This window comes from Terrapene carolina, unplaced genomic scaffold (assembly GCF_002925995.2).
Source record: "Terrapene carolina triunguis isolate 2854851 unplaced genomic scaffold, T_m_triunguis-2.0 Scaffold96, whole genome shotgun sequence".
Taxonomy (NCBI): domain Eukaryota; kingdom Metazoa; phylum Chordata; order Testudines; family Emydidae; genus Terrapene; species Terrapene triunguis.
In genome coordinates, this window is record NW_020664447.1 from 72,075,808 (window position 1) to 72,095,646 (window position 19,839).

A 19,839-nucleotide genomic window follows, 5' to 3' on the forward strand; every position below is an offset into this window, starting at 1 on the left:
GATGCAGCCAGGAGGCTAGTGGAGATATATAGCAATAAACACCTCATTCTTGCAGCAGCCAGAAGGCTGTGGAAGAGGATGGAAGAATAGTGAGAACACTTCGCCATCCTCATAGCAGCCAAAGAAGGCCGTGGAGAGAGACTCAAAGGCTTCAAATTTGGATGCCCTCCAGCCACAGGTGGATATAAAAGGTGGGGCCTCAAAACACAGTCCAAGGAAAACAACCTGGCAAAAACACTAGCACATTCAATTTTCCCAAAGCTGGGGATGATTGGCTTTTCACCTGGGTATTCCCCAGGAACAGTGGGTGCCACCCTATCTTTTGAATCTGTCTATAGCTAACAGTTTTAATCCTCTGGCAATATTTCTGATCGTGGGTTCATGGGTGGGAAAGATCAATAGGCTAAAATAGAAAATGAGTATGATATGCATGTGTGTATAAAGAGATGTATGAAGACATATTGATCTCTGGAGAGGAGAAGAGGAAGAAGGAATAAGAAAATATACAGGACAGAATGTAGAACAAAGAGGAGAGGAGGAGAGAAAGGAAAGAGACAGATAAAGGGGCGATGGGAGAGATAAGGGGCAGAGAGAGAAAGAAAAGGGAAGCAGAGATGGAAGAAGAGAGACACTATGGTTTATTACAGAAAAGAAAAAAGAACGGAGTGAAGCTAGGAAGCAGAGAAAGTAACATCAAGCAAACGAGACATTAGTAATAATATTCAATGAATTTATTTGATTAATCCTTTGGGTGGTATTCAAACATCTACATAGCTGGCCAAATACTATTAACACTGGTGGAATACAGCAGATACATGCAGTGAATATATTTTCTGCTATTCAATCAGCCCTAGTAAAATACATTAAAAATTGTATTAAATAGAAAGTTGATTGACATGTCACAAATAAAATGCAGTGTACGATGAACAGTTTAACTGCTTTAAATTGAAAAGGTCAGGACTTTTGGCGGAGAATATAGAGGCACAGATTTGACTCCCAACCTAAAAAATGTCAAATAAATCTTTCAACCCCTGCCAGTCACCACAGGGACTCCATCACACATATGCAGAAGAACAATCCACTCAAGTAAATTAACCAAGTTCCCCTCTCTCTGTTACAGCAGAAAGGCAACTGAAACAGGAGGGTATGAGAGAGAAGGAAGAGAAATGCTCAGATAAGAAGAAAAATTTATATGAACAGGGAATTAGGAGAGAAAACAGACTAGCATTAAGAAACCTACAAAATGGAAAAGACAACAGGTAGATTAAATCAAATACAACCTCTATTCTATGGTTCTATAATCAGCTTCAAAATGCGCTTTAATGTTGAAGCATCTCCCACCTTAAAAAAATGAAGTAATTAGTAACTAATGAAATCATTGTTATAAAACCTCATAGAATCATAGAAGTGTACAACTGGAAGGGACCTTGAGAGTCATCTAGTCTAGTCCCCTGCACTCAAGGCAGAACTAAGTAAAACTAGACCTTTCCTGACAGGTGTTTGTCTAATGTGTTTCATGAACTTGTACTTTATGCAAACTTTCTTTAGGGAAAGTGTGGGTGAATCTCAAAGATACTTTAAAACACAGTTTTGGGGAGAGCTTTCAAATATAACTGTTAAACTTAGCACCAGACTTTTATGGGGAAAGCACCAGTTTCTCAATTACCAAATATGTAATTTTTTCCTCTGTATTTTTTTACTTACAAGTACTATGCTTAATCTCATTGCTAAAAACAGTCCATAAAAATCAAAGGCATAACATTGCAACATCCAGATAATCTTCCATTTTTCAAACATACCTGACATATTTTTTCCCATATTTCATCACATCCAGCTTTTTCTTGAAAGCTAAGTGCCAAGTCATAATTTTCAGCTTCAGACCACACAATCAAAGTGTCCTTGAAAGAGATGAAGAAGTATCTTTCAGGCGAGTTATATTTTAGCTATAACAGGCTTTAAAAATGTTTAAAGAGTGATCTATCACTTAATTTAACAAGGTAAATGTGAAACCAAAAACCAGAAGGACAGTATAACAATACCTATTTAATCATCATATTTTAAAGTTATGTTTGAAGCTTCTAGGATCTTGAAATAGTCACATTTTATACAAACCAAAATAAAGTCAAAGAATAATACTGAAAACTGTTTTAATCTTACTTTATGCAACTAAAAATTATATTTGAATAATGTAAATATCATTCTTTAGCTTCAGGATGCAATTATTCTTCTTCCCTCCCTAATAAAACATGCTAACAAGTACAATACATCAGTTAAATTAAATTGACTTTCATGGGACTAATGACATAAAATTAAACATATGCATAAGTCATGTGCAGGATCAGGGTCACAGTCAGCTTCCAGATCTGTTATGCCCCAGAAAGCGCTATGCTGATGCAGTGTCTAATACCACGGAGTTGTATTTCTAAAAATGCCTATAAATTTGAAACTATGACAAAACTATTGATAAGCATGGAGCTAATTTACTGGCTGCATGAATGTCTTTTTCTACCACTATACTCAATTGTATGCCCTCCCCACCTTTATTTTAAATCTGAAAGGATATAACATCTTACCAGTTTGTAAGACCACAAAACTGGGTTAAAATGGCACCAAGTTGTGCTGGTCTCTTACTATCCTAAGCCTGTGACCATGTCCTAGTGTTGTCCTGTAGTTTATGGAAATCAGTATAGTACATGCAGGGGTATTAAACAGGCGTAGAAGCTGATAATCTGGTGTACCTTTTCAAACAAACATATCAATTCTCTCTCTTAGCTGGGCTATGAGGCAACATATTGCTAAAATTAACGGACTGTTGATAATTCCCTTTACATGCATTTTGGTATAATCTACTTTATTTAAGTAGTGCATTCAAATTTAGTTTGCAGTGTTGCAGCTGTGTTGGTCCCAGGGTGACAAGGAAGGTGAGGAAATATCTTTTATTAAACCAACTTTTGTTCATGGAAGGGACAAGCTTTTGAACTTCACAGAGCTCTTCCTCAAGGCTGGAGAAAGTAACCAGAGTGTCATTTAGGAACTCCTTTTTCTTTTGTACGGTTTAACAGAAATATGAATTACACTTATACATCTGGCCTGATAAAAATCACCTTTTGTAGTCAAATGCAAAAATATACACTCACTCATTGGATATATAAAAAATTAAAAACATCAGAAACTCTTTTCTGATCAAATTCAACATTTAAATCTGAAGCATGCTATAAAACAGAATACCTATGCTACATTATGCGTAACCTTGTTTAGTTTACTATTCTCATTTTTAAAGGAGTTCATTTTAAATTTATCATAGTGAGAAGTTACAAGAGACGTACATAATTAAACATTTCATATGTCAATTGGGTTTTTGTTTACTTCAACAAGCATTAAATGGATAATAAGCGTAAAGGAAAAGTGAGCATTTTTATTTTAAAGTGCACTTGCCAGAAAAATCTCTTCATTTTTGCCTCTACCCATTACCCAATCCCGAACACTTTAAAAAAAAATAAACTGGTCAAATAGCACAGCACTACTATCCTGCTCCACTGTGAGCAAGTCAATCAAGAAAATAATATCCTTTTGCCATTACCAGAGCAGCTATACAGCTTCAAATACACCATTGGCTTTATCTTGCAAATGGCAGTTTACCTTTTCTTTTTCCAAAGGGTTGGGGAAGAGGTGATGGACAGAAGGAAGAGATTTAGCAAGCCACCTCCAAAATACAAAAGGGAAAAAGCTGCAATGAGTGATATATCCTCATGCGAGACAGATTACAGTGCAAATTCTTTGGTGGCAGATTGACAGCACATGGTGCTGTTGTCACCTAATGAGATGGACAAGTGTCTCATGGCTAGGGGATTTTATATGGAGCATCCCACAAGGATCTTTCCTCTCTTTGCCAAAACAAATCAGGGAAACCCTTGCTCAGAGGTTTAGCCATTACTTGGAAATGCTGAAGATCACCTTCCAGTTAGAAGGCGTCCAACACCATTTTGCTGTACGAGAAGGGTGATCATGAAGATCTAAAGAACTATCATCCAATATGCCTGCTCTCACATGTCTACAAGCTGTTCACCAAAATAATAACAAACCAACTCTTGCAGAGTCTGGACAAGCAGCAGCTGAGAGAGTAGGCAGGTTTTTGAAGGAATTTCTGCATAATGGACCATATCTTCACTATAAACCAGCTGTTGGAGTGCTCAAGAGAATACAAATTCCCTTTATGCATTGCCTTCGTCAACTATGAAAAAGCGTTTGACAGTGTGGAGCTCAATGGACTGCTGAAAGCTCTTGCGGAGTAGGGCATCGACACAAACTACTGACCATTAAAGGAAACAAACTCTGACTGCACTACAGGTATAACTCTGTTCGACACTCCCCTTCACATCCCAGTCAAAAGAGGTGTGAAGCAAGGAGACACTATTTCACCAAAACTCTTTACAGACTGTCTCGAAATGGTAATGAGGTGGATTAATTGGAAGGGTGGAATCAGCGTCAATGGAGAGCAGTTAAACTACCTCAGATTCACGAACAATATTATGTTGATTACTGAAAACACTATCAAACTACAGAAAACAAAATTTATGCAGTCTGATGCCTTGCCAAAAGTCCAAATAACAGAAGTTGAGCAATAAGTTTATTTGGGCCAAAAAATTAACATGCGCCATGATCAGGAAGACGAACTCTCACAAAGAAAGAAAGCTGGTTGGTGCACATTCAGTTCTATCAAGGATGTCCTCCGGGGGTGTGTGTGGAATCAACAAGGTAACACGTGCCAACCTCTTCAACTCAACAGTACTGCTGGCAATGTATGGTAGCGAAACATGGAAGCTAACGAAGACAGAGGAGCAACAATTGTCTATCATGGAAAGGGGGGTGGAAAGAAGAATTTGGGGGATTTCAATCCGTGACTGAGTCCCCAATGAAGTGATCAGACAGCAGAGTGGAGTGCAGGATGTCGTTGTTGAAAGCAGGTACAATAAAATGCAATGGGCAGGGCATATAGCTAGGCTCACTGACAATCGATGGACTGCAGCTGTCACCAAGTGGTACCCATGGGAACTGAAATGACCACTCAGCCGATCTCCAAAGAGATAGGAAGATTTTATCATGAAAAGGCATGGAAGCATATAGAGAAGGAAGCCCAGGATGAGATAAGAATGGACAACTTGTTGAGATCTGCACAATCTATATGAGGGCTGAAGGACCGATTGATAGGTGATAGACACTTTTTAGCAAGAACTTATCTAAACGCATGAGAAGATTATCAGCAAGCTACTGCTGACTAACTCTCTCTCTCTCAACTCTGAGAATCATGCACGTCTGCTCGGTGCTTTGAAGAAATATTTTGTGGTGGGTGGATGAGTCAACACTGCCTTGTTCTGGGAAAAGAAAAGTTTTGCTGTTTGGCAAAGGTAGTCAATAGCGATCTCTCCTTTTCATATCCTCATATTGGTAATACTTGGTCAGAGGTAGTAAAATTAAGAATCCCAACCAGGAATTCTGACCATGTCCCTTTTAAAGAAAGCTATGTACTGGACATGGAATTTAAGTATTTTCAGGTTCACTATTTGCAGAGGCTGCACCTGTTCTGCAGGTATCAACATAAGGACTGATTTATTGTCACACTTTCAACAGGGTAGTGTTATCTCTTGAATTTAATTCAGAATGCAGCACAATAATTAGTTGCTGGTTTGACATCACCCACCATATTATGTCCATCATATGTAAACTTTGGCTGCTTAAAGTGACAGATGATGGTTTTTAAAGCCCTAACATTATAGGCCAGGGTCAGCAACCTTTGGCACGCGGCTTGCCAGGTAAGCACCCTGGCGGGCCGGGCTGGTTTGTTTACCTGCCGCATCCACAGGTTCGGCGGATCGCGACTCCCACTGGCCGCGGTTCGGCATCCCAGGCCAATGGGGGCAGCGGGAAGCGGCGCAGGCCAAGGGATGTGCTGGCCGCTGCTTCCCGCCGCCCCCATTGGCCTGGAGCGGCGAACCGCGACCAGTGGGAGTCGCGATCCGCCGAACCTGCAGACGTGGTAGGTAAACAAACTGGCCTGGCCTGCCAGGGTGCTTAGCCTGGCGAGCCGCGTGCCAAAGGTTGCTGATCCCTGTTAGAGGCCATGGCCATGCTTGAGATCCCTTTCTTAAGCCTCAACCTGACGTATCTTTCTGGAGACACTATGTTTTAGGAATCCCACCACTGCAGATCAAATCTGCAGGTGATTGCTGCTTTGCTGCAAGTAAGCGGGGCTACCATCCAGAATTTACTCACCCCTTGACATCTGTCAATTCATTTCTACTCATTTTTAAAAGTTCCTTTTTCAATAAAAAAAAGGGTTGGGGTTTTTTTTGGTTTTTTTAAGCGGGACCAGTGTTGGCTCCATGTCACCATCATACCACTTTCTTCTCCCCATAACCCTACCAAAAAACCCCCACACCACACTATTTTTCAGCAGATTCTAGAGCGGTTTCATTTGAATGTTAGTGAGATGGCTAATAATTATGCTTGTGGAAGAGTTGGGGCTTTGTAAGAATGAGTAATTTCTTAAGAGTTGCTGCCTTGGAAACAATTCTGTAGTGAGATGAATCTTATAGCAAGAGATGCTGATCTTAATTCTAGAAAACTGACGGTGTTCTGCAGTCCTTTCTTGCACTGGTACTAACATGTTTAAAGCATCATCAGCCATCTTTTCAGGCATCTATAGTCAGTTCTGAGGATGTAACAGTAAAGACACCTTAATGTTATTCAGTCATATAATCTACCATCTAATGGATGCCGTGACATGAGGTTCTGATGACAAGCTGTAGCCTGACCTGCTGGTAAACCAAGTTTCAAAATATTCTCTGAGACATCAGCTATGTCAAGCCAGAACACCACGTTCCCTCAAACAGATAGGAATGAATAGACAGTTTCAGCTGATACCTACTGAAGTAATCTTCTGGTGATATTGCTAGTATGACTGACACTAATACTTTCATTCTGAATTTGGTCCCATATTATTTGCTCAACCTGGAAGTACCTGGCTCTGTAAAATCACTTTGGGTCTCCTGAAAACTGCAAAAAATATCAAGTACATAACTACAGGTGATCTTTTTTTCTGGCATTTGCTCTATTAGCTCCTATGTTCAATAGCTGAACTTTTGGTTTTAGTTGCAGTATATTTCAAGAACATGGGATAGAATAATATATTTCAGTTTACTGATTCCATAATATGGCCTTGCGGTACTCCCTTTATGATTTATCTATTTAGTCAGCTTTGTCCAGCAATAGTGAAAAAGAAATTTGTCTGTCAAATCTTACGTTGGGCTGAAGGAACCAATTTGGCATCATGTTGATCTCTTATTAGGAAGGAGGCATTCACGATCTTCTCTTGCTCTACTTCCTCTGTCCCAACAACTACCTAGCCCATATTCTAAACTGTCTTTAGTTATAGGGCCAAAAGTTTTATTTCCTACTGTCTCAATTATTTCAGGTTTGTCCCATTGGTAGAAGTACAAGTTTCTTCTTTTCTGCACATTTTGTCACAATCTCCTCACAAGTCTCTCTTTGTACCTCCCCCAAATTTAGCTCATGTTAGTGATAGTTTGACATGGCTACTTTTCAACATTAAAGCCATAGTTGCCTCTGAACTACTTCATTAGTAGATAGTACACTAGCTGAAATGTAGTGTGTATCTTCAGGTGCATCTGAAATAAAATTAAAGATATCTGAACTACAGATTTTACTGCCATATCACTGGTAGGACCACTGTCAATTATCCTTGAACAAAGTACATGCAAAAGTCTGCATGACTGCATGCTTTACTATTTCTCATAGAAGAGGCTTTATTTTTTTGTTTGTTCTTTTGGAGTGGATAGAAGGGAGCATCTCTTCCTTAAAAACTAGCCATGTCTACATTGTGAACTCTTTGGGGGAAGGCACTGTTTGTTCCTGTATGTGTGGAGAACACCCAAGAAATTGCTACAACAATGTAAATAAATAAAAAGCATGAACTAGGAATGAGAGTTAAAAATAAAAAAATTAATCTGTTTAATGTCCATACTCACTGGGATATTCCAATCAACCTTTGAGTGTACTTTCTTTATTTAGTGGACTAACCATTTCCATCTGCCTTTTCTGTTTGTAATCCTAATTTTTTATTTATTTTTACAATTGTTTTGATAATTGGTTTAAAATAATCTAAAAAATGAACTCCATTCGTTAACAGTATAGTATTAAAAATAGGCATTACTATCTATAGATTAAAGGTAGTGTATTACATAGCTGAACTGTAGTGCCTGTCTACATTTGAATATAAACTCTTTAGTGAATGGACCGTGTCTTCTTCAATGGATTAAATAATCATAGAAACATAGAATATCAGGGTTGGAAGGGACCTCAGGAGGTCATCTAGTCCAACCCCCTGCTCAAAGCAGGACCAATCCCCAGACAGATTTTTACCCCAGTTCCCTAAATGGCCCCCTCAAGGATTGAACTCTCAACCCTGGGTTTAGCAGACCAATGCTCAAACCACTGAGCTCTCCCTCCTCCCCCCCCAAAAAAGAAAAGTCTTTTTTTATTGGTCAAATTAGTCATCAGTCATATGACTCTGGGACATATCTTGCCACAGCAGAGGAACTGCCAGGAGCAGAAGGTAGCAATTTTTCGATTTCTCTCCCTATAGCTCAGAGAAGGGATTTCAAGGAGTTCCGTTTCTTTTCCTAGCTATTTCTGCCTCTAACAGAAACCTCATTTTCTATATTTAAAACACTCCTAAAGGAAGAAGGCACGCCAGGAGATTTGCCATTGGATAGGGTGTCTAAAAGATCCAAAATCTTAATCATCTTTCCATACAGTTCAATACAAAATTGAACATATTACATAGTATTACTACATCAAGTATGCCTTCTTAGGCTTTTTTTTTTTTTTTTTTTTTTTTAAAATGCAGAGTATTTGGACGTTTCCAGCTAATGAAAGTATAGTTAAGCAATGGATTATGTTCTTCCTGCTATCGTGTACTTCAATCATAAACATCTTGAACTAAAAGTAAATAGGAACATGCAAATGTTTGCTACTCTCACATACCCAGGAAGAACTTCTGCCAATACGCTTGAAGTAGGAGGCCTTAAAAGACTTGAACTTTACACATAAATGTATGGCAGAACAACCCTTTAGTGAGGATTGCTAAACTTTTAGAGCATGATTTTTATGGTATGTTTTGTCTGGTATGCCAAGCCTAGAACGGACTAGGAACCAGTTCAGCCCTGAGAACATGCTGGAGCATCCCTGAGGCTACTCTAACTTGTCCTGGATGGTAACAATTCCCAAGAGGCCAGTCAAGGATTGCTGGAACTGCAAGAGCGGTCCAGCAACAATCCCCGTGACTGGAACTGCAAGGAGGTTTGATACAATCAGCCAGGGATTCCTTCCACTTCAGGGGAAATCTCTGCTGCTGAATAAAGCCAGCTTTCTGGCTCCCTTACCCCAGCTGATTGTTAAGAACCCTCTACTTACAGGTACAAGAATCTAACCCTATGAACGAGCGATCATAGAACTCAAGCACAGAAGGGGGGACAATAGCAGCTGAACTACAAGTGGGCTATTTTGCTAGGGAAAGATGCAGCTGGAAGGTAATACAACAGACGAGAAGTCCATGTGAATAACCAGGGATCTACAAGCAAGCATTTTCTGTAGATCTGTGGGCTCCACATCAATGAGATACCACACTACACGTCCACTGTACCAGCACTACACTTCCTCAGGAGAAGAGACGTGAAAATCACCACAAGTTTAAACTGAATTTTTGACTTAATTCTCCCATTTCAGCACACTTTTTTGAGGAAGACACTAATCTGGACAAGCTAGAACAAAGCCTAGTAAGAGTGGATCAATATCACATATGACACAAAGAAGAAAGGAGAGCAGCAGAATACGGACCCTGGACTTCAGAAAAGCAGACCGACTCCCTCAGGGAACTGATGGGCAGGATCCCCTGGGAGAATAACATGAGGGGGAAAGGAGTCCAGGAGAGCTGGCTGTATTTTAAAGAATCCTTATTGAGGTTGCAGGAACAAACCATCCCGATGTGTAGAAAGAATAATAAATATGGAAGGCAACCAGCTTGGCTTAACAGTGAAATCCTTGCTGATCTTAAACACAAAAAAGAAGCTTACAAAAAGTGGAAGATTGGACAGAGAGGAATATAAAAATATTGCTCAGGCATGCAGGAGTGAAATCAGAAAGGTCAAATCGCACTCGGAGTTGAAGCTAGCAAGGGATGTTAAGAGTAACAAGAAGGGTTTCTTCAGGTATGTTAGCAACAAGAAGAAAGTCAAGGAAAGTGTGGGCCCCTTACTGAATGAGGGAGGCAGCCTAGTGACAGAGGATGTGGAAAAAGCTAATGTACTCAATGCTTTTTTTTGCCTCTGTCTTCACGAACAAGGTCAGTTCCCAGACTACTGCACTGGGCAGCACAGTAGATACGCTGAAGGGTAGGGATAGCATACAGGGGGACCTAGACAAATTAGAGGATTGGGACAAAAGAAATCTGATGAGGTTCAACAAGGACAAGTGCAGAGTCCTGCACTTAGCACGAAAGAATCCCATGCACTGCTCAGACTAGGGACTGAATGGCTAGGCAGCAGTTCTGCAGAAAAGGACCAAGGGGACGAGAAGCTGGATATGAGTCGACAGTGTGCCTTTGTTGCCAAGAAGGCTAATGGCATTTTGGGCTGTATAAGTAGGGGCATTGCCAGCAGATCGAGGGACATGCTCATTCCCTTCTATTCGACATTGGTGAGGCCTCATCTGGAGTACTGTGTCCAGTTTTGGGCCCCACACTACAAGAAGGATGTGGAAAAATTGGAAAGAGTCCAGCGGAGAGCAACAAAAATTATTAGGGGGCTGGAGCACATGACTTATGAAGAGAGGCTGAGGGAACTGGGATTGTTTAGTCTACAGAAGAGAAGAAAGCAGCTATCAAATCCGCCCTCATTCAACTACCTGAAAGGGGGTTCCAAAGAGGATGAATCTAGACTGTTCTCAGTGGTACCAGATGACAGAACAAGGAGTAATGGTCTCAAGTTGCAGTGGGGAAAGTTTAGGTTGGATATTAGGAAAAACTTTTTCACTAGGAGGGTGGTGAAGCACTGGAATGGGTTACCTAGGGAGGTGGTGGAATCTCCTTCTTTAGAGGTTTTTAAGGTCAGGCTTGACAAAGCCCTGGCTGGGATGATTTAGTTGGGGATTGGTCCTGCTTTGAGCAGGGGGTTGGATTAGATGACCTCCTGAGGTCCCTTCCAACCCTGATATTCTATGATCACTCAGAGATTCTTGCCAGTACCCCTGGAAAAGCAATGGGTGTAGGAACAGCAGCACAGACATTTTCCAGGAGTGCTGTGTACAGAATGATTGGAGGAAAAGAAAAGCAGAAATGAAGAGAGAGACTGGAAGGGTGAAAATGCATACAAACCAAATGGGGGAGCTGCACTATAATGGTGATGAGCAGGTGGCTCAGCAACAAGTGGTGCCTTGTTCTAGGCCAGTAGGCTCTGTACTTGCAGCACTTAATTTTTTGGTGATAGAAAAAGGGCTAGGAAAAAAACAGCTCTCATTGCTCTTTAGAGATGGACTCTGGAATATACATTACAGAACTGAACTGTAACCGAACGGTGGGGCTGCGTTGGTGTAAGCACCAACAATGCAGTATGTCCACGAAAGTCATGCTGTTGTCGGTGCTGATCCTTTAGGGTTTGGCTTAATGACCACATAAAAGTGCTCTGCTATGTCACAGCAACTCTACTGCTCTCTGCGTACCTATCCCACTGCTCCCACACGGCTTTTCCAGCAGGTGAATAATCTCTACAGTATATAGCATAAACATGCACCTGTTCACTCTCATTTCTGATTTGTTCCATTATCTACTTCCTGCACAAGAACAACACATAGATTGTGAGAGGCATAGGAATACCATCACACGTTATACAGGTGTCATAGCCAAGAGTCAGGAGTTCCCTATGTCAGGCAAACTCTGGGACTGGAGGCCCAGCATCTGACAACACTCAAGTTAAGGTGCTTGATTCAATCATTGTTGTTGGTTTTTTTAAAATTGTTCATGTTTCCCTATATGATTCAGAAACAGGTAATATCACAGCCCAGGTTTGGTGGTGGTGATATCCCCACTCCAGGCCCCTAGACATAGCTCAGCCAATTTCCACTCTCACCTCCTAATCACCCACCTACTTCAGTGAAGCCCCCAAGGATATAGTGGTCCTCCAGCCAAATGAGGGGGAGTGGACAGCATGGAAGCATAGCTCTGGAAGCAACATGGAGAGATATACTGCTGTACTTGAAGCAGGGTGGATAAAAATCAATGATTTTTTTTTTTAAATAAAAAAAAAAAATCGGATTTTTGAGGAAAAAACCTATCTAAAGATAGTTTTAATTACGATACATTATAGCTCAAAGCATCATGGAATAGGGATTATAAATTCTAATTCTATAGTATGGGACAATATATATTCATGTAATGCAGGGGTCAGCAACCTTTCAGAAGTGGTGTGCCGAGTCTTCATTTATTCACTCTAAGGCCAGGTCTACACTACCGCGGTAGTTCGACGGCTGGCAATCGAACTTCCGGGTTCGATTTATCGCGTCTGGTCTGGACGCGATAAGTCGAACCAGGAAGTGCTTGCCGTCGACTGCGGTACTCCACCTCAGCGAGAGGAGTACCGCGGAGTCGACGGGGGAGCCTGCCTGCCGCGTGTGGACCGCGTCTGAACCGCGGTAAATTCGAACTAAGGTATGTCGACTTCAGCTACATTATTCATGTAGCTGAAGTTGCGTACCTTAGATCGAATTGGGGTGTTAGTGTAGACCAGGCCTAATTTAAGGTTTTGTGTGCCAGTAATACATTTTAACGTTTTTAGAAGGTCTCTTTCTAGAAGTCTATAATATAGAACTAAACTATTGTTGTATGTAAAGGAAATAAGGTTTTTAAAATGTTTAAGAAGCTTCATTTAAAATTAAATTAAAATGCAGAGCCCCCCAGCCCGGTGGCCAGGACCTGGGCAGTGAGAGTGCCATTGAAAATCAGCTCGTGTGCTGCCTTCGGCATGCGTGCCATAGGTTGCCTACCCCTGATGTAATGTTTAAGAAAAGTTTTCTAAATGAGTTCCAATAGTTCATGGATTAGGGACCTAATCTTATGGGGCTCCAGGGGCTTCTATATAGATTATTTAGGTTAATCTTTCTACCTACCCAATGGGACTCAGTGCTCAGTCTAGAAGATACCATCAGAGATGCTTAGTTTTGCAGTTCTCAAACTGTGGATTTGTGTCTCCAAAGATAACAAAATGTTTTAAAATAAATAAATGATATATAGAGGTGAGAAATAACAGACCTCAAACCTATTGTCCCTCTGCAAATTTGTGTACACAAGAGTCGATCCCTTACTTCTCTCTAAAAGTGCAAAGTTTCAAAAAGTTCAGTGAATAGAAGACTGTTGGGGGCAGAATAGATCTGGACAAGGAGAAGAAGCCTGGAGATAAATGTGAGAAGGGAGGGACAGGCAGTAGAAACAAAAGGGAAACTGTTTGAGCAGCATATTCCAGAAGTCTTGAAGTCTTTCTGAGTGTAGTCTTCATTGATTTGAGATCTAACATCCCATTCTCTCACTAGAAGGGAAAACCTACAATGGCAGCAGGCTGTAAAAGAGACCCAGTTTGGGTATATTTTAATGAAGTTCCTCTCCCTGTGGGTAAGACAGGCACGCGTGCAAAATGCAAACAGTGCAACAAAGAAATGCAAGGCCTTGTTGCCCAAATGAAACAACATCATGAGAAGTTTCCTTCTCAGGAGGAAGCTGCATTGAAGATGATGAAAGGAACATCACTTTAAAAATGTATAGTGTGTACCTTCTAAAAATGAAACCTACATCTATCTCTGAGTCGTGAAGAATATGTATTAAGGTTATAACAACCAACAAGAATGCACTTTTATGTAGAAATCCATGATTAAATCGAGTCTTCCTGACTAGTGATTTAAATTATGAGTTAAATCAAATCCACCCTGACTTGAAGGCAAGAGGAGGCACATGGAATAGGCTTGATGTGCATCTGCTAACCAATTTCCCCATTCTGTTTTGTTTTTCAGAGCTCCAGGATGTGGAAAACAGCCCTAACAGGGGTTAAAAAGCTGTGTCAGCCTCCAATTAAAATAATTATGTTGTGGCATTTCTCTGCACGTATACGTGAATGCAATCTAAAATAAAAGCTAACTTTTGCTTTTGGCTTTCCAGGAAAAAACCCACAGATCTGATAAATCTGGTATAATAAAGTTCTGTTATCTTTGTGTCCTTCACTGATGCTCTGGAGGCTGGGGGACCAGAGAGAGCAAAACCAGCAAAAGCTGGTTTTGGGTCTGCATACAACCAACTTGACAAGTGACAATAGAGTTCTGAGCTGTGAAAGCTGTCACTGAAGTGTAAACAGATTTATTCTTGGATAGCAATATTTGTACCACTAGTGTTATGCTAGTGATCTCTGTTCACACTGACACTAATTCAGTTGAGACAACAAGACAGCATTTCTGGAAGCAAATTTAATCCAAGCAATGGTTGCCAATCATGCACATCCGCAGGAGCACTTCTGTGTGGACAAGAGAAGTGTTACAGATATGCTAAAGAGATCACAGAGTGGCTAACATGGCAAATTTAATTGGTATAAGGTATCCCTGGATGAAAGAAAAAGTTGTTGTTGATAGGATCTAACCCTCCGCAGCTGGAGTGAGTCACCACTGTGCATACGAGGTGAGACTTTGGAGAAGGAAGAAGGGTAGTGATGGAAATAGTTCCTTTAGAAGGGTGTGTGTAGAGTGTACTGGACAGGGGAAAACCTAAAAAGAGTTGAGACAAAAAGAGTGGAGGGGAGGGAGAGAATGATGAGAAAAAGAGAACAGAAAATTTGTAATTTTAAATGATATTTTTGGCTACTGATCCAGTTCAAAAAAAGGGTATCAGATTATTGTAATTACAGCCAAAAGAAAATAAGAAATAAGCCTGTCCTCCTAAAAGTTTGGAATCCCATCTCTCATTTCACAGAAAGGAAGAGTAAGTAGATTCCCTTCGACAAGTGCAAAATTAAACTCCTAATCAAGCAATAAGTTCCAGACTTACAAGTGCTCTAGACTTTTATTTGCTGGGGGGGGGGGGGGGGGGTTTTGGGAAAACAAAAGGCCAAAAATGCCAAACAAAGACAATTTTACAGGCACATTTTTCCTAGATACCATGAACTGCATTACTGAAGCTAGCCTCTATCTGCAACACAGTATAAAACTGATTAGAAAATAGGCTTAATTTGCATGAACTAAATTCAATATAACAATAACCAGCAGACAGCAGCATTTGTCCCTTTCTAGTATAGTTTCTAATATTGAAAGAATATTGTGCTTTTCAATAGGACACACCCATCAAATTCCATTTTAATTCTTTAAGCAAAAAGACTCTCCAGGCTAGCAATGCACACAACTAACTAGTTTAAGACGTGAAAGTCTTATTGGAAAAGAACAGTCAACCCTAGCATCACAAAAAAGCAGGCAGGCATCAATATTTCATCTATTTGTTTGGAAAGAGGTGGCTAATTTGTAATTTTACAATCAGACTGCTGTTTTTCCATATGTTTTGATTGGTTGTATGATCATACACAAAAACACTGAAAAGTATTTTCTCTCATCTTTCAGTTATAGTAACTGGTAGCGTTACTTGTAATAAAGGGTAGTAAACTCATAGAACATTCATATTAAAGAAATAACAGTCTCCCTTTAAAAAGGTAAAATAATTAAAGTTTACCTGTTGCTTCTGGTATGCAGTGTTTGGATTAATTTTGGACTCCAAAAGAAGAGAACCTGAAGGAATTAAAAAAAGAAGAAAGTTCTGTTTTACTTCTACAGTTGCATTGTGAATTCAATAATGGGCACTGAAAATTCTCTTTTTAATCTGATACACTAAATACACATTAAAAATACACACAACCTAAAACTATGTTCAGAACTTCATCCCCAATCCTGCAAACAGGTATGCACATGCTTTATTTCACTCACATGAGTAGTTTCATTGACACCACCAAGACTCCTCACAAAGAACATTTAGAACACGCATAAGTATTTGCAGGATTTGGCCCTTAATCTCCATAATCTATTTTGACTTCATTATTTCCTCCCCCAAACAGCATTTATGGGTGAGATGACCAAATTAGAAAAATAAACGGTTCTTAAGATATGGTCCACAAAGCACTTACTGGTGGTCTACAGGTACTGGTCACATGACGCTGGCTCTCCTTGTTTCCATCTGCTAAATCTCATTAAAAAGTTCATGATCCATGTCAACTTCTTGATACTACTTTTTCCATGGAAGCAGTTACTGTAGTTGCCACAAGAATGTTTTCTATCACCAGTGGAAAGTAGTCCACACAATCACATTATAAAACCCAGAATTAAGATTAACCTTAAAAGAAATCCAAACAGGTAAAGGTATGGAAATGCACAGTTAAGGCACCCATACAACCTTGTGACAACTGGCAGAGTTAAAGTTGTATGGGGTGCCTTAACTGTGCTTTTCAATACCTTTACCTGTTTGGACTTCTTTTAGGTTAAGGTTAACTCTGAATTTCCTGGGTTTTTAGTATAATTACATCACCACTAATTTTTTTTTTAAATTTAGTCATTCTTACCCATACGTTACTGGTATGCAGGCTTAACCTCCACTGAACTTTACTGTCCAGGAATTTAGGAGAAATTAAAATACTTAAATCCATTTTTCTTAGTGCAAATCTCTGAAATTTCTAAAAGGTGAGAAGCAATTCTCCATGAATAAACAGAATTTGAAAAGGATAATTGTAATTAAAATGGTCATTTCTGAATCTCATGGTGGGAGCCAACTCTCTGAACTGATCACCAGAAATTAATGTTCAGTACCTGAACAGTTCATTAATTATAAATCCATACTTTAAAAACCCATGTTAGCAATATGGAGAGAATTACTGAAAGAATCTTACACTTGTTTCTCTCACTGTCAGTCACAAACCCTGGGTTTAGACATACAGTCCTTATCTGAAGAATTTCCAGTGACTTCAATAAGAATGTTGGTTAAATAAGGACTGCAGAATGAGACCATACATTACTTTTTCAGCAAGATGGCTACTAAAAGCAGTAGAATTGAATACCAATGTTAATGATAGTTCCTCCCGTGATAAAAGTGTTTCTTACCTTATAAATTTAGAATGTTACAAAATGTTGATGTTCAAACAAGAGGCACACAAACCAAGTCAGTAACAGAATATGTAGCTTTTAAAAATTACAAATACATTCACTTTAAAGGAGACACAGTGTAATTTTTTTTTTTAAACTTACCTGCAATCCGTGTACTACTTATTAACTCTAAGGCCTTGTCTACACTATACTTTTGTTGACAAAAGTTAATGGCGCTTTAATTAAAGTGCTTTAAATTAAACCACTGTCACACCTCCACACTATGCTCCTTGTGTCAGCAGAGCGCATCCACACTAGCAGCTCTTGCATGGACACAGAGCAGTACACTGTGGATAGCTATCCCACTGTGCAACTGGCCACAGGGTGCTTTGGGAAAGGTTTGCAATGCCTCATGGGACAGGTACAGCATCACATGATGCGCATCAATCTCATCGTTCCATGGGCATCCTACTAGATTACCAGCTGCTTTTCAACTGAAGTGGGGGGGAGATGGTGGGGAAAGTGTGTGACAGGGAGTGTATGTCTATGCTCGCGGAGAGACAGAGTGTGTGGGTTAGGGAAGTGTGTGTGTGTGTGTGGTGGGGGGGGGGAGGGGGGAGCGAGTGTCGGAATACTGTCTCTAAGTTCAGACAGCTGCCAGAACCAACAAATCCTGAAGCAGGGGGAGGGGATACCCCAGTCCCCATCAGCCCCTGGTTCTGCACAGCACAGCAGTAGTCTCTCCCCTCTCCCCCCACCCTTCAGCAGCAGCCCACTCTGCCTGCCTGCCAGACAATTCCACATTAATGGTTCTGTGATTCCCTCGGAGTTCTCCCACAGCCTCCTCAGCTACCAGAAGTGGTATCCTCAGCAGTTCTGTGAGCTTTTCACAAATGCTGAGGAATGTCAAAGCTTCCCAGAGCTTTGAAAGAGGAGGAACACATGCCTGTGTAGCTAGATGCAGGGCAGCAGAGTTCAAAGGAGTGAGCAGAGCGCTCATGCTGGGCGTTGTGGGATACTGGGGAAGGCAAGTTATGTCGACATAACGAACGGCAGCTTTAAAATTTTTATTAAGATAATGTTAAAAAAAATAGTGAACAGAGTTTGAGCATAGAAGTTTCTGGTTATCAGGGAATAACATACAGATTATCGAGGGTGCAAAATTTGGTTTAAGATAAAGTGGCATGAGGAATACATAATCTGCAATATCCCCGATTGGGGGTAAAAGGTTGATGGGTCAAAGTATAGACATTGAGATATGAGGGTATGAAGTTCATACAGTGGCTATGTTCGGGTGTGGATTATAATGAGTGGATATGATGATGAGGATGGATTGACCCTCATTTGGTGAGATTTAATGTTCAGGGAGTTTATGGTTCCAGTTCATATGATCCAACGGAGAAGGTCACTTGGTCCCTTTCTCGTAGTGGGAGAACGATGTCACTCTGGCTCACGCCTCCTGGTACTGTCGGTGGCCGGTGATGTGCTCGATGTAGATGTCCCTGGACCATCAGATGGCGTCTGAGACCATGAGGCGCCACATGAGTCACGCATAGCGTCGACCGATCCCGCAGGTCCGCAGCACACGCTCGTTGCAGGGGTCCCAGGCGCCCAGGGCTCAGACAATCAGGGCGTCCATCTGCACCTCATAGCCCTTCGCTCTCAGGGTGTCAGCCAGGGGGGCGTACTTTTCCAACTTATGAGCTCGGGCTTCGCGAAATGCCGGGGTCCTGTTCTCAAAGGAGACCGTGACGTCAACAAGGATGATCTTTTTCTGGGCCTCGTCGGTGACGACCACGTCAGGTTGTAGCTGGCTGTCAGTACCGGCGATAGTGCAGTTTACGGAGATCTTCCCCAGGCGTGGCGCGATGGCTTTCACCAGGCGGTTCTGGATGGCGTTGTGGCGCAGCTGCCAGGCTCTGGAGTGGGGTTTGCAGCTGCACAGGACGTGGGGCAGGGTCTCGTTGGGGTAGCCGCACTTCCTGCAACGCTTGTCTCGGTTCCTGTGGCGGACGGCTCCGTTGAGCGGGACGCAGTTGAGCCGGGCACAGTGGATGAACCGCCAGTCGGCGAAACGGGTGAAGCCGCCCCCGTTGAGGAAGTGGTTGCTGGCGTCCCACTTGCTGGTCAACTCAAAGGCTTTACCCTGGTCCGGTTTACGCTTCAGGGTTTCCACGTACAGCGAGCGAATGGTGGCCTTCAGAGTCCTCTCCAGCAAGCCCCTGGCTGTCGGGATAACGACGGTGTTGTCGTCGGACCTGATCTGCGGCACCCGGGTTCCCAGCTCCTGGCGCTCCTCGCACCACTCCCAGCGGCAGCCGATGCGCTTCCCCAGGCGACGCGTGGCGTTGCGAGTGCGGGACCACAGTGAAACGATGTCGCGCCCGTCCCGTCCGAATTCCCCATCCAGGGAGCTGCTCAGGAAGGTGGCGATGACTTGGTTTGAGGGGGCTCTGCCGATCCGCTTCTCTGTCGCATCACGCAGGGCATTCGCCGCAATGTTCCTCACCGTGGCGTCGGGACATGTCAGCAGGCGGAAGGCGTGGGTGATCACCGCGACGTCGCACAGGTCACCCAGGCGGGGGACGTTGGCGCCGCCGTGCCTGTGGGCAATGTAGA

At 41.7% G+C, this 19,839-nt stretch overlaps 1 protein-coding gene across 2 annotated transcripts in view; it reads right to left on the reverse strand.

The window, feature by feature from the left end:
- PPP4R3A (protein phosphatase 4 regulatory subunit 3A) overlaps positions 1 to 19,839 on the reverse strand; it is a 71,382-nt gene that overhangs the window by 39,767 nt on the left and 11,776 nt on the right. For both annotated transcript variants that reach the window (XM_024206003.3, XM_024206002.3), the window contains exons 2-3: positions 15,824 to 15,879; positions 1,800 to 1,898 (exon numbers count right to left, since the gene is read on the reverse strand). In XM_024206003.3, coding sequence (XP_024061771.1) covers positions 1,800 to 1,898; positions 15,824 to 15,879 — 155 coding nt within the window. The remainder of the gene's footprint in view (positions 1 to 1,799; positions 1,899 to 15,823; positions 15,880 to 19,839) is intronic.